The 15,111-nt window shown below is 34.3% G+C and overlaps 1 protein-coding gene across 3 annotated transcripts in view; it reads left to right on the forward strand.

Moving 5' to 3' along the window:
* Positions 1–15,111, forward strand: part of WDR17 (WD repeat domain 17) — a 59,576-nt gene that overhangs the window by 11,189 nt on the left and 33,276 nt on the right. For all 3 annotated transcript variants that reach the window (XR_012660333.1, XM_075091165.1, XM_075091166.1), the window contains exons 2-4: positions 8,610–8,738; positions 9,823–10,006; positions 11,744–11,974. Coding sequence is in view for 2 of the 3 variants with exons in the window: in XM_075091166.1 (XP_074947267.1) it covers positions 8,610–8,738; positions 9,823–10,006; positions 11,744–11,974 (544 nt within the window). In the remaining variant the exon portion in view is untranslated. The remainder of the gene's footprint in view (positions 1–8,609; positions 8,739–9,822; positions 10,007–11,743; positions 11,975–15,111) is intronic.

Genomic DNA, 15,111 nt, shown 5'->3' on the forward strand with positions numbered 1-15,111 from the left:
CTAAAATAACTGTAAGCAGTAATTGAGTAATACAAAAACGTTTGGAAGATATTAAATTCACCTCGGGTCACTTCCAGTTTGTACCCTGGATACCTGTATATTTTTATTAACATTTTTCCAAGGAGGAGGAGTTGTTACTATAGCAACATTTGCAGACTATCTTGGATTTTTTTTTTTTTTATGTTTCTTAACTGTATGCCTTGGGCAAGCTTCATCTATTGCTGTTTTCATAGATTTATGGTGGAAAGTGAATATAAGTCACATTTCTTTCACTGTATCAAGCTCCTTTATGTAACCATGTATTTCTGTAATTTTTATTTCTCATTTTGATAACATATATTCTCAGCTATTGAATCAGAATGCAGGAGATGCTACTGAAACGTAAGGGCCAGCAGCTGCTTTAATTGTATTTTTGTGTATTACTTGGTAATGCCAGTTATACACTCATAAGTGTTGAAAACTAGCAGATCTTAATACTTTTCCACTGCTCTCATTTTACATGTCACTCATGATACGAATGTTTCAGATGTGCAGTTATCTTTTAATAGTCGCTCATCAGGGATTCAGGCGTGAGATGTGTCAAGGGGTAACTTTATCTGAAATCAGAAGCGTCATCTTTGCAGTTTGCTAGCAGAAAAGCAATCTTCTGGTGATTGTGGTAGCTCTGGGTTAGAAGATGAGAAAAACGTTTGTACAGAGGGTCTTAGATGCTTTATATTGAGGTCAGCCATGGTTGTATGTATTTGTTTGTATTACATACAGTATTTGAAAACTAGATTTCTGGTACCATATGACTAAACAATACAGATTACGGTTCTGTTACCACTGCTATGTGGTATGATGTCTCGGGTTGATTAGGCACATAGTTCAACGTCCCTGTGATGTAGTATTAGAAACATCAGCATTTCTCCATGCTGTTTCAAACCCTAGTATTGCTCTTTAGAATACCTTGTTAAAGTTGCACAATAAAGGATATTCTAGCTAAACTGTAGGAGTAGTGTAGACAAGATAGTCAATACCACTCCTTTGTAAGACTTACCACAAATTATGATTTTTTTAAATGTTAAATTGTTGGCCTTAGGTTTTGTAAGCAGGGTATCTATCTTGGATTAATATATTTGTTTTTAATTTCAAATAAGGGTGTCTGTAAAATACAGTTTCAGGCTGTGATTTCAAATCCAAACTTTTTCCAGACTTCAGCCAGAGTTCCACAATACTTTTAGGACTCCTTCCCTTGTGAAGCCAGACTTAACTGTGGTTAAATCAATTCTAGTAGTAATTTGGCTCTAGGTTTATTGTGGAGGTTTAAAATGTCTGTGAACACTAGTAGAATGCTTGTTTGTTTACAATGATCTTTTAAATAATAGCATTCTTTTCGGTGACGCGGTAACTGAATGAACTCAGGATAACCTAGCGGTGTTCAAAATGAGTTAGAAAATGTCATCTGCAAATGCCAGTTGCAAGAGTCTAGCTGAGGCTTCTGGTGGTCTTGAGGAATTTTGCTGAAATTTAAAGCCTTGTCCAAGACACTGTCTTCTTGCCTCTGGTTAATCTTCTGTTTCTCCAGGAGCCACAGACAGTCTGTGTGCCATGAAAAAACTTCTCTAATTTTTGCAGAGAAGTGTGCAAACTCTCTGTCTACACTGCTCAGTAGTAAACTAGCAACCAACCTGACACTTTAACAAGCAGTAAACTACCTAGGTTAAATCCTGCTGGGAAGTGTGAAGGGCTTATCTTTTCTTTAGAGCAGTACATGCATAAACCTATGTAATTATTCTACATTATTCTACACTATGACTGTCATGATTAATGTAGCCAGTCTTTGCCCATCTTTTGCCCAGAGGCAGTTGTTTGAAGTAGTAGTGTGCATACAGTCCCAGTAAGACTATTGACACCTACATTAGTAACCACAGTTTGATTGTCCATATCAAGAACTGAAAAGTCTTTAGCATTTTGTGGTATTTCATGCAAAGTAGGAAAAATTTTTGTTTAAAGTTCAAATGATGTTTAGATATCTGGTTCTTAAATTATAACTGAAATATGAGACTGACATCTATTTCTTTGTTTCTAACCCTTTTTCCTATGGTTCTGTTAAAATCCATGGCAGCTGATCTTTGACATATTGTCAAACTTTTCATAGTATAAAATTTCTTATCTTCTGATGTGCTTGCTTTTACTTTTGAGATTCCCCAGATTCATAAATAATAGATATAAATACATTTTAATGTAATGGGTAGATAGCATAGAATAGAATTTAGAAAATGTACTGACTTCTTAAATGCTCCTTTCAGACACACAAAAGCTTTTGGAAATTTCATTGCTCTGTTTAGTCATAGTAAATTTGTCTATTGGCTCTTAAGTTACATAGCTACCAGGATATTTCCAATTATCCTTTATTTCATGGGTCTGGCCACAATAGTCAGAATTTAATCTCTTAACATGGCTATAATGTGTTTGGTGTTTTTCAGCCCCATTGGAGGAGGGCTAATACTAGTTATGTTCTTATTTTCTCTATAGAGAATGTAGATTGATAGAAGATATGAGACTATATTCTCAAGTAAGAATTTATGTTCTTACATGAGACTCTATGCTATTGAGGCAGGCACACTCAGGAAGAAGTTGGTTTCTGCTGTGTCTTGCAGACATGCAGGGATTTCCTGACAGGTTTGAAGACCTTCATGTTTTTAGCAAGACAAATTATTTGTCCGTTATCTGGTGTTTCAGACTGGTCCCATTGGGTAGGGTAATGAATTTGAAACTGTGGTTCACAGGTCACATTTTCATCTCCAGTGGATTTTCCCACAAAGATGGGTAAATATGCCCAACGTCTTTAAGGAGACATTGCTTTTAGATCACTAAAGAAGATCCTTAATTATTACGTTATCCTTAACATATTGAAAAAATACTGTTTTCTGGGGGCAATAGTCTGGATGAGATACAACAGTTTTGTGTGTCAAACATACAGGAATGACAGCAAGCTTTCAACATAAGAAAACATGCAAACTTAATTGGAAGATAGTGACAATAGAATGAACAGGAGCAGAGGACACTAACACTTTACTACACAGCTGTTCAGAAACTAGGGGTTTATATATATGGAAGCATATTGATTAATATAAGGAAACTGTATATTCACTTTTGTGTGCGTGCCATATTGCATATGTACTCATTTGGACAGGTCATACACCATATGGACCACAATCACCAACAATATAAGCATATGTTATTGGTTGTGCATGATGGCTATAAATTTATAAATACTTACAACACGCGGGCACATCCCTTGATAATTAAAGGGTGCTAAGTAATGGATTTAAAGAGCTATTATTATTCTGTAAATGTTGTTGTAGTACAGTCAGGAAATACAACAAGCAATGAAATACACTGAGTAGCTGAAGCAGAGAAAAAGGAGTTAGGTTAAAATTAAAATGGTGCCTGTTAAAGAGCTGCAGTTGCCAGGCTACTGACACTGGCGTTTTGTGTGTGGTGCGACACAATGCTCAGTCTTTTCTCCTGCATCCTTTAGTAACTGCATTATTCTGTGAACGTCAAGGTTTAGTTCCTTCATCTGTCCAGTAAAGTGATTTCATTCTACAACCAGAGCAAGGTTTTGCATTTTTGGGAGCAGCAAGGTATTGGAATGAACATGGAAATTCTTAAGTGGTTTACAAAAAATGATACCTTTGCTAAGGTAGGGATTATTAGGCATTTATCTTTAAGTTACTGATATATAGCCATGTCTATGTATCTAGTCCATTCAGTTGTTATTTTTACATAATATTAACTCTATACAGAATTTCAGTTTAATGTTTTTTTTTTCTATATTTAGCAACAAGGAATGACTTAGAATGTTGCTGTTCATTCCAACTGAAAAGAAACAGTTTTGTTGTCCTCCCCTTCATCTCCGTGGAAACTGTGGGCATCCTTTGATAGCTTCCCCAGTGTAGTATACATTTTTTACATGCACAGTGTATACTTAAGAGTCCAATATAATTACTTGTGCATCACTTATTTTGAAATAAAATGCTTTCTTAACAAAACATCCATTGTATAAAAATGCAACATCTGTGAAATCATACATATGTGTCTTTATTCAGTTTTACTGCATTTCTAGTTCTCTGTCATTTTACTTAGGCTGTTTTGATGAATGCTGCTTTTTCCCTTGTACCGTTAATATGTTCAGCAGACATTTATAATGTCTGAAAAGATGTGCAGGAAACTGCTTTGATGCATGATGCTCACAAGAGAATAACAACCAGTATGCCACACAATTGTAATTTCTTCTTCTAGATGCTATTGTACTGAATTGCAAAGCAAATGCTTCTTAATTACAATATTTTTTTGTAAAAGAGTATGTCACTCATTACAAGTTTAAACCAGCAAATATTAGTAAATAAAGTGCAAATTCCTTTCGATAATACACCTCAGAATATTTTACATATGTAATTTTTTACATATACTTAAATAGGAAAAATCTATATGAAGAATCAAAGTTTAATAATTCTTCGTAAGCATGATTTATTAACTCAGTGAAATAATGATATCACAAAGCAACATTTTTCACCTAAATGTTGATCTTATTTAGGAGACATTTTCATTTGAATATCAGACTTCAAGAAAAACAGTACATCATCAAAAAAAAGTTGTTTTAAATTAAACTTGTGAATGAGGCTTCTATTGGTGGACTTCTTCGAAAAACATATTAAAGTTACCTTTTGTCTTTAATGTAAGTGTAGAACAAAAAGAAGACAAATGTGTTCTTCTATTTCAAATACAGTACTTAATATGACATGTCCAGTAATGCTTACAGACATATATTCAGAACTAGGCTCTAATAATTTTATAGCCATTTGATACAATGAATTTTTGGTCATGATTAATCTAGCCTGAATTCTAATCAAGTGATGTATGCCTTTGGAAACCATTCATATGCCCTAAATTATGCATGTGTCCTGATGACATGAGAATACCCAAAAGTCTCTTCATTGTTAATCAGCTGCATGGAAAACATGGAAGTAGTAGCGCCAGTAGTGGAACTGTCTCTAAACCCAAAGTGCTAGTTTGTTTCGTGTGATTGTGGTAATTATAAATCCAGTGTAGAGGACTTTTTTCTTTTTGTTCTAGATTTCAGCACTTAGGCTTAGAACCCTCCTTATTCTCAACCACTTAGGATAGTATTTCCCTATAGACTAGAACTCAAATAGTTAGGAATAACTTCCCCCTCTTGTATCAAGGCACAAAGGAAGACCTACTGAATATATGAACAGGGATTTTAGGGATTTTTGTTTTCTTTTTAATATATATCACTGCAGAATCCTACAAGATAAATCTGTTGTTACTCTGAAAGAAACAGTTGTGGAATTCTGTTTTAGCATCTGTAAGAGATCTGGATTTTACAGTCAATTTTACGTGTAATCAAACCATAAATTAAGCAATATTTAAGATCATATTTTCTCACAGATTAAACTCCATCAAATCAGGAACCCATTAGCTCACATATGAGACGGTAAAAAAGAGTATCTGTGCAAAGTGAGACAAATCTGTTATTTTTTATGAAATAAATATTTGTGCACTCTTAGTCTCTAAAGAGTTGTTAACTTTTAATCATTCTTATATGTGGTGAACCTACAAACTAAACCTAGATAATCCAATATTGTACGTCTAATCCTCTTCTACTTCACCATGCCTTTTTTAATGTTACTTATGTGTTTGCTGACATACCTAGTGTTTTAACCATCATTTTCCCTGGAATCAAGAGCGGAAACCAAGAGTTCTGTTTCCAGGTGATACTCTGCATTTTAGTAAATTGTTATGCAATCAACGATCAACGGGATGCCTTTAATTTTAGAAAAAGTGGTTGTTATTGGTGCCAGTTATTTTTTCATTGTGACTGGAAGAAGCCTGTGTTGCGGTTCTGAATGCCCCAAATCCAAATATTTCTGAATATACATGATTGATACTTTAATTGCACAGAGAAGGGACGTCTGGAATTTGTAATTTTACTAAACAGTAAAAGAACACTAAATGGCAAAATCAGAAATTTATAGTCTTTATTTTTTGTCACTTTATGTTGGTGATGATTCTTTAGATAACAAGATAAATTTCTTTCTGTGGGACTCATGTCATTTATAACATAAGGATTGCAAATGGACTGCAAGGTGATGCAATTTATAGAACTGTTCTTTCTAGAATCTATAATTTATTTGCTGCAGAAGTCATAAGTGTTGGCAAAGACAGAAAGGAAGTCTAACAGCCAAAGCACTAGTCTGTAGCAGAGCTGTATCTTGTGATGTTTTTATCTATATTTCTGTTCTGTTGTACAGTCTCCTTTACGAAAATTTTCAGAGGTTGAACATGGGTGTTTCATTTTCTTCAGGCATTTAGAACTCAAACCTTTAAGCACTGTAACTACAGTCAGTGATATCTTTGAGATCGTCAGTCCCAAGCATTCAGTCTGTTCCTGATCTGCTAAAGAAGCACCCAGAATAAGTCCTTAATTTTTTTTCTTTCACACTTTCCAAAGTGAGTCTTATAATCTCATGGAGGTTGCTGCTTTTATTTATTCATTAATATTTATCTGCCACGTAGACACCCCAAGTTTTTTTTAAATGCACCTTCATGCTAATGTCATTCAGAAAAATATTTTCCCCTCTGTACAGTTGATATCAAGTAGGTGGAAAGTGATTGGCAGACAACGTATCTCTCCTAAAGCAGTTACACAGCAATGCATTGCATAACCAACCCTTGCACTAATTCAACAGCTGTTCCCTCAAAGCACTTGATTGCATTTGAAGTCTCATTTTTTCTTTTAATTCCTTTTCCTTTGTGGGGCTTGAAAAATGTACATAACACTTGGTAAATTGAACATAATTCTCCTTGTCTTTAAAGATAATCTTAGCTCTTTGACTTAAAGATCTCATCCTCCAGATCCGATCCTCCATACACCATGTAATATTTTTCCACATGAAGTCCCTCAGTCCATTAATCTATCCACAGTATAAACATGTCCTTAAATGAGACATTCTGTAGCATAGTTGGAGGAGTAAACTTTTATGTCTTGACCTTACCTTAGCCCATGCTGAAGCACTCGGTGGTGTGGTGAAACTCAGCAGAATTGTCCTCCACCAGTCTGCACAGGAGCTCTCACTGATACAAGTACAGTTGTTTTCCTGTATTAGGATTCTGCTGCCAGCCCAGTTGAAGTCATATGTATGAAGAGGTTTCAGCTATGGGTTATGTAATTAAGCTGCGTATGGGTAGTACTTTCAGTCATGCTCATGGAGCCTTGTTTGGATTGATTTAACTTCTTTAGAAGTGGTGAATCCTTTTTGCAGCTATTGGGACCTTGTTCTGCCATTTGGATCATAACACTGTTGCAGGCGGCGATTCGCCTAGTCATCCTGGTCAACCTTAGTTGCAGTTGTTTGGCTGCTGGAGCCTCCTATAGTGGTGGTAAAGCCAGTTATTTCTGCAGGCTCATGGAGCAGGCATGTCATCAGTTGACAGTTAGCTTGAACCTGGGACATTTGTATCACATGAAGACTGGTTTTGAAGTGAATTCAGAGATTCTGTAAAAACTGATGGCCTTCCCTACTTGCCTGCTCTAAATAAATACAACAAGGCTGATACTGAACGTTTTCATAAATCACAGAATGTTGAGGTTGGAAGGGGCCTCTGGAGGTCATCTTGTACAACCCACCCAGGAGTTAAGTTTTAACAATACCTTTGCAGATGCGTGTGTTCTTGGTTGTAGTAGAGTATGTAAATGGATCATAGAAAAATGGCTCAGGCTTATGTGCTCTAAGTAACATTTTGATGTTATCATGAATCAAATATGGGCCAGGTAGATAATTAGTCTGGTCCAGCAAAGCATTTCTTGTGTTTTTATGTTCGTCTGTTATTGCCTCATTCTGAGCAGAACTGGTAGTTTGAGACTTCTTTTGTACAGTGAAGGCATAGTTTGCTGTACAATAATGCAGTAATGTTACACTAAGCTTTGCTTTTTATTTTCCATGGTTTATTTCAACTTTTTTGTTAAACTGTAAATATTAAGAAAATTGAAAAAGCTTATCCAAAAGGGATGATGATAAGTAATGCATAGTTGCACTATCCAAGTGGTTTGAAGTCCTTTTTGGACACAGTGCTTAACTTCCTTAAAATAAAAGTATTAGTGTATAGTTTATGTTGTCCAGCTGTCTTTGGGGCAGATGAAGGGAGGAAGAGAGCAGAGAGGGCATTACACTGTAATATATAGAGTGTTGAACCGGACTGCAGAAGAAAATTAAAATCATGAACAGCTTCAGCTAGTACAATTCAAGAACTATTCAAGTTTTCACGTGCTGTCCCCCCTTTTTTTTTCTCCCAAATGGATTGCTGTGAATGGTATTAATATCCCTTTGTTGTGTAGCGCTGAAGCCTGTGAACGTCTGCTTGGCTTTATTTTGGATACATTCATTTGTACCTCATACACACAAGGTGTCACTGTTAAAACAGGCTAGCTATATTTTGAAGGCACATATGTATACATTATTAATGGGAACAAAAATGTATTATCCTGTTCTTTAACATTCTGTCATCTTACTGTAGTCTAATGATTTTCTGTTTTAAAGGCAAAAATGTCACAGGTTAAACAAGTGGGACTTCTAGCTGCTGGATGCCAGCCATGGAACAAGGACGTATGTGCTGCTAGTGGGGACAGATTTGCCTACTGTGCTACCCTTGCTATTTATATTTATCAGGTAAGATTATTTTTATTTAACAGACTAGTTACATTTTTACATTGTTGTCTATCTCACTTTGAACCCTTTTAATAAATGTTTCTACAATGCTTTTGGAAGTATGACTGCTGCTGAGATGTCTATGTAAATCTCAATCTTCTATTCAAGACACCCCTTCCAAATTATTTTTTCTCCTTGTTACAGCTAGTGCAAAAGATTGATGTGAATTTTGTATTTGAAGTTGTACGTGTCAAGAATTATTCTTGAAAGACAGACTCTCAATCCATCAAACACTTGAGATGAATGAAGTGCAATGATAGAAGAGCAGGTTCTAAGGGAGAAATGAGGCAGTGCCATGGTTTCATTTGAAGCTGTAGTGTAGCAGTAGTCTTTTGAAGTAGTTTAAGCCACTGTGCAAAGTTGTAGATTCAGTGGTCCACTTTCCTTTAGTTTGGAACAAGTTTTTACTTTCTTCATTTCTGAACTGCTCAGCACTATGGTCTTCTAAAGTTCACAGTTACTATACATCAGCACGGAACAAAAAAGTAGAAATGCTGTGACATGGAATTTTCAGACTGAGAAATATGTCAGGAAATAAAGGATATGCTTATTTTAACTTAATGAGTTTTGCTGCTAGTAGGCTTAAAATAAACAAAACTTACTGTGTCAGGTTTGGGCATTAGATTTTTTTTTTTTTATTGTCCTAAGTGATTTAAGAAATAAGAATGACTTCCAAACTCCATTCCATAGTCTATACTGTTTAACCCCTTACAGACTACTAGATTTTTGTTACCATGCCTATAAATAAAGCATTTTAGGATTGCGTTTGAGTGCAGTTATTAGTAGAATATAACAGTTTATAAGTGATAAGTGGATCAACTATGTTAGTGCTGGTTGGGCTAATTGAACATTTGACAACCCTTATGTCCAAGTCAAATATATGAGAAATTCATTTATTGAGATGTCAGGTACTGACAATTGTTAAACCCACTATATACTCATTTGTAAGTCTTATGCTGTTATATGAACTATTATCCAACCCAATGCTACTTAAAATGAGTTTATAAAATACATATTTCTAAAATGAATTTTACTTTTTGTTTAGCTGGATCACCGATACAATGAATTCAAGCTCCGGGCAATTATGTCTGAGCATAAGAAGACAATCACAGCCATATCTTGGTGTCCCCACAATCCTGACATGTTTGCAAGTGCCAGTGCAGATAGTTTAGTGATTATTTGGAATGTGACTGAACAGAAAGTTGTGGCCAAGCTGGACAATACAAAAGGTATTTCAGACATGGAAATCTATTTGATCCATACAACTTTTTAATCTACAGATATCAGAAATACTTGATGTAGAGTAACTTCTAAGCAATTGGTAGGCCAGAGGTTTAACAGTTGCATAACACAATACTCTTGTGAGGTTTGTTGCAGTTCATTTTGGAAAATAGATAGTGTGTTTGAGTAAATTGCTCTGAACCATGTAGTAAGTGGTAAAGAAAAAGGCCATTCTTTTTTCTAAAATACTTGACTGATTCAGGAATTTACTTTGCCATTGATGACTTGCTGAACAGGGAAAAAACCATTTTTTTCCATCATTGTATAAAGGATAAATAATGTAAGTTTTAAACCTTGTGTGTTTTCATAAAACATAGCCTTCAACAGATTCAAGCATAAACTGTCAGTGATTTTGAGAACCCGTTTTTGTTTAAATACCCTAATGCTTGTCTACCCACAACTTTTCTCAGGACTTGAAACTGCTGATTTGGAGATTGTAATAGAAGTCTAGGGGGTTAAAAGTCTGTGTCTGTCTTTTTTTCCCTGCCCAGTTCTGATTCATTCCCTTCATTCAAAACTAGTATCTGTATTTCTGTTCTTATAGTCAATCTCTGTCAGGTATCCCTGACTCCTACATTTATGTTCTTGGAAAATAGGTGCAACCCAAGAACAGTCAGTATCTCAGGATCTTCTAAGACATGTTGGGACCCCCTATTCTGTGCTTTCCAAAGCACTTAGGATACCTCTGAAAATCTTGTACCTCTTGCATACCCTGCAAAGGAATAAATAGGAAAAAAACACACCAAACTGATCTGTTCTAAAAGGAATATTGTATCAGATGATGCATTAATATAAAAATTGATACTTATCTTTTGATACGTTGCTTATTTAAAAAACTACTTAGGCCAATGAGTACATGTGAAAGAAGTATTATTATTATTTTAAACTTTTATCCTAAAAGTAAATTAGCTTTTAAAGTTGAAACCTCCTATTAATGCTGCTTTTACTTTCTTTGATACTGCCATAATAAAGCATCTAAGTACAAACAGTTCTGAATTCTCAGCTTGAGGAGTTTATCTTACCGTCATTTATTCCTTCCGATGCACATTATTAAATTGAGGATAATGAGGGTTGGAGATGTTAAGGTCAAAATCCTTAACCTGGAATGCCTACAGTTAAATATTAGGCAACTGAATTAAAACTGTCTTGTATCCAGAAAGAAGCTATCAAGAGTTGCCTTTAATTACTGAGCTACCTTTCAAATTTTGTCACAGATATCTGCCTCTGTTATATTTATCTCTAAATTAAATTGCCTTGTCCTTTTGAAAAACAGGCATTTTAAAGTTTTCAGTATTTTACCAGCTTAGTAGGAAATAGCTTACCCTAAAACCTAATGGTGAATGGAATAATGAATGAATGAAAGTATTGTTTACGGGCTCAGGCTTATTCTCTTGTGTACATTTGATTTGTCTTTGGCAGTAATGAAGTATAGGTATCATAAAATACAGCCCATCAAAGTGGTATTAAAATAATTTGGGAAATAATACTACTTCCTGCCTACGGATATGTGTGGTTTACTTTTACACCGTAAGACGTTCACACAGTTGTCTAAATTTCAGTCTAATAACTTTTATGTACAATAATTATTTCTACATTTTTTTCAAGATGATTGCTGATACTGGGTCAAGCACTAATAGACTGAATTTCATATCCTGGTTCTTATAAGGTTTACCTGTATGTTTCAGGAATTCCTGCGTCACTTAGCTGGTGCTGGAATGCAGGTGATGCAGTTGCATTTGTGTCCCACAGAGGTCCGTTGTACATTTGGACTATCTCAGGACCTGACAGCGGGGTAACTGTACATAGAGAAGCACATAGTTTCTTGTCAGATATCAGTCTCTTTAGATGGCATCCAAAGAAAAAAGGAAAAGTAGTATTTGGACATACTGATGGAAGCCTATCTATTTTTCAGCCAGGTAAAAACTGATATGGTAAAGAAATTATTTGTATATATATGTATCTGTTATTTTTGTCCCTGTATGTGTGTGCAATTCCGCACTTTCTTCATTTAGGTTTTATAATGTATGTACGTATATAAAACTTGTTCTTAGTTCATAGTATTCTTACTCCTTCCTTATCACAAAAATATGTTTTCTTAGATAAAGCACAGAGCATTTTCTTTTATCATCTTCTCCCTTTTGTGACCAAGATAACATTGTAATTTTTGGCATGGAATAAACTGTTTTTCTAGGGAATGGTAACAGACATGATCTTCTACTGAACTTTCCCAGCAGTTTGTTCTGAAAGGACTGACTTGAATCTTTTGCTTAGTCTCTTACGTTGCTTGCATTTGTTCTAGAGTCCTCTGCTTCATATTCTGTACTCCTCAACATTTTTGCAGGTAGAATCTCATGCCAAGCTTCATATTATCTTCATGATTCTGTTATATCAAAGACTATATGGGAAAATATGTATCTCTATGTTGGAAAACCTTTGAGCACATTTGTGCATACTTCATAAATAGTCCAGTACCCTGCTAATAAAGGTGTCTTGTTGATAAGCTCCTTTGAACCTAAAATTTAGATCTCTTATGGGAAGTTTTCTACAAAGACAGATATCTGTACTAGGCAGACTATTTCCATTTTTTTCCAGCTACTTCTTTTTCCTCCAGTACAAACTGATTTTCAGCTTTGTGAGAAAAAATGTTCTTTAAATAATGCATTAATTTTACCTAGTATTATATTCAACAGCCACATAAAATTTATTCTCCTTCAGTTCACTCTACTAAGTTGTCACTCAGGATGTCACAAAAAATAGATTTTCTTACTTCAGCAGTGCTGACTGAATTAGTATTGGCATTGGGAAAAGAAAATCTATGCTAATATGATAACCTCTACATATGTATTGAACTAAGACTTTTCATGAAGTTTGTCTAGAATGATTTGAGTATGACAATAGAAATAATAGGAAAAGTATTTAATTACAAAATTATGTTCTGCAAATGCAAATATAATATTGGCTAAAAGAGCTAGCAGCAGTGGCAGTTTTGTATGTACCACAATTCAAGTTGCTATAAAAATTTTTTTATTGAAAATTACCCAATGCTGCTGGGGAACAACGTACTTGCATCAGCTTGAAATTGTGCTTAGATTATCACAGAAATTTTGCCTGTCTCTATATTTTGGAAAGTTTTCATTATTATTATTGTAGTATTATACATATTATACATTTTCATTAAGATAATGTAAAAAATAAAAATAACTATAAAATTCAGTTAAATCTTAACATGTATACGATTCTTGGTTTCCAACAGAAATAAGAAGTTGAAAGTTTATACACAGTTGGGTGAAAAATTTTGTCAGAACTCTTTCACTATAAGTCCTGGATTTAAGCAGTGCAGTTTACTCCTCCTTAATAAATTTATTAGAATTGAAAAGAAAATATTGCGCTTTGGCTTTTAAAAATGAACTTTTCAGGTTTTTGTTTTTGAACTTTTTAAAACTTTACCTTCTCAAAATTCTTCAAGAAAAGTAGCGCACTTTCTGTTGGATAATATTAAGTGGGGTGTTTGTTGTTTTTTTTTTTAAACCTGGACATGCTTCTGTTAATGAAATGGATGTAAAAACTTTTTAGTCAAATAGGATTTTTATTTGATTTTATGTAACAAAAAAAAAAATCACTGATCTGCAAAGGTCTACGTACAAATTAATTGTCAGAAGCGAGTAGCGAATTTACTGTGTGGGATAAATTAGTACAACAAATTCAAATGCATTCAAGAACAACTGCTAATGGAAATACCATAGATCTGCCATTCAGTGCCCAGATTTGCATGCAATAAGAAATTTGAGTATTTTAATTCAAAGGATTATATTCTTATAATTAAGACAATAATACTGGAGCAATCATAATGACTTTGAAAGAACACAGACCAGTATTAGTTTTATTTTAACCTGCATTCTTTACACTATTGGAAAAAGATGAAGAATTTTTTTAGATAAAAACATAGATGAGTTTAAGAATAGATCACAAATTTTGGTGAACAGATAAATTCATTAAAATATTTTTCAAAATTAGGTAATATTGAAAAATAGATTGTATGGCTGTAATAAAAGTACAAATATTGTGGTTGCACTTTCATAAATGATTTAATCTATTGTCTTAACATTCAGATAAAATTTAAAATATAGGCTTATCCAAGTTATCTATTTTATCAACTGCGGGTTTCTATTTTGCAATTTATAGTCAAAATTCATCTGCCTCTTGTAATTGGCAGCTTTTAAAAAATAACAATACGTAGAAGAAAGTGGTATCAGTAGGATGAGTATGGGCCCTCTATTTAAAAAAGAAAAAGGGGGGGTGGGGACAACACACAAAGAATTGGTCCTTTTCCATAAGGAATAGAAAGCTAATTTTTTGCTTTGAGATCAAAGTTGAGCCCTTATCTACCTCATGTCAGAATGTGTAAAATGACTTGCTATTGAACCAGAAGTTATTTTGTCATCAAGTGAAATCAAATTAAAAAGAAAATTCCTATTCCTATTTTTAAAGGTTTCAGTCTTTTTGTAGAATATCCTACAAAACACTATCCTGAGAGAACCTAAACATCCTCAAGTTCCTGTTAATTGATTGAAAGTTCATTGTGATTGACTTGTTGAAGCCTCTAGTCTTTGTATTTAAGTGTGAGTCAATGCTGCATAATTTGCAGAATACACAACATTTTTTCATTACTGTTACCTACTTAGGGTTTTCTCTTGTGGCTGTACTTTCTTTTAATTAACTCCAGACTATGCATTAACGTAGCAGAACAGTTAGTGTAAAGAAAAAATATGCAAGCATTTAAGTTTAGTACCCTATTTTTAAAGAAATACAGTGCAGTCATGTAGAGCCAAATGTTCTGTACTAGGTTACCCTTCATTTATTCTTAAAATAAGCCTAGCTTACTTAAATGACCTTTAAAACTGAATATCTCTTAGATATCCATACTCCCCCAAAAGCTGATTGTGCTTTCTTGGGACTGAAATGTTTGAACATGACTGGCTTTGATCACTCAAGAACTTTTTGCCTTTAGCTCTTGAAAACTAACTGAAAAATGGCATTTCTGCTTTGTTATCAG

The sequence above is a fragment of the Phalacrocorax aristotelis genome, chromosome 4 (assembly GCF_949628215.1).
Source record: "Phalacrocorax aristotelis chromosome 4, bGulAri2.1, whole genome shotgun sequence".
In the NCBI taxonomy this organism is placed as follows: Eukaryota; Metazoa; Chordata; class Aves; order Suliformes; family Phalacrocoracidae; genus Phalacrocorax; species Phalacrocorax aristotelis.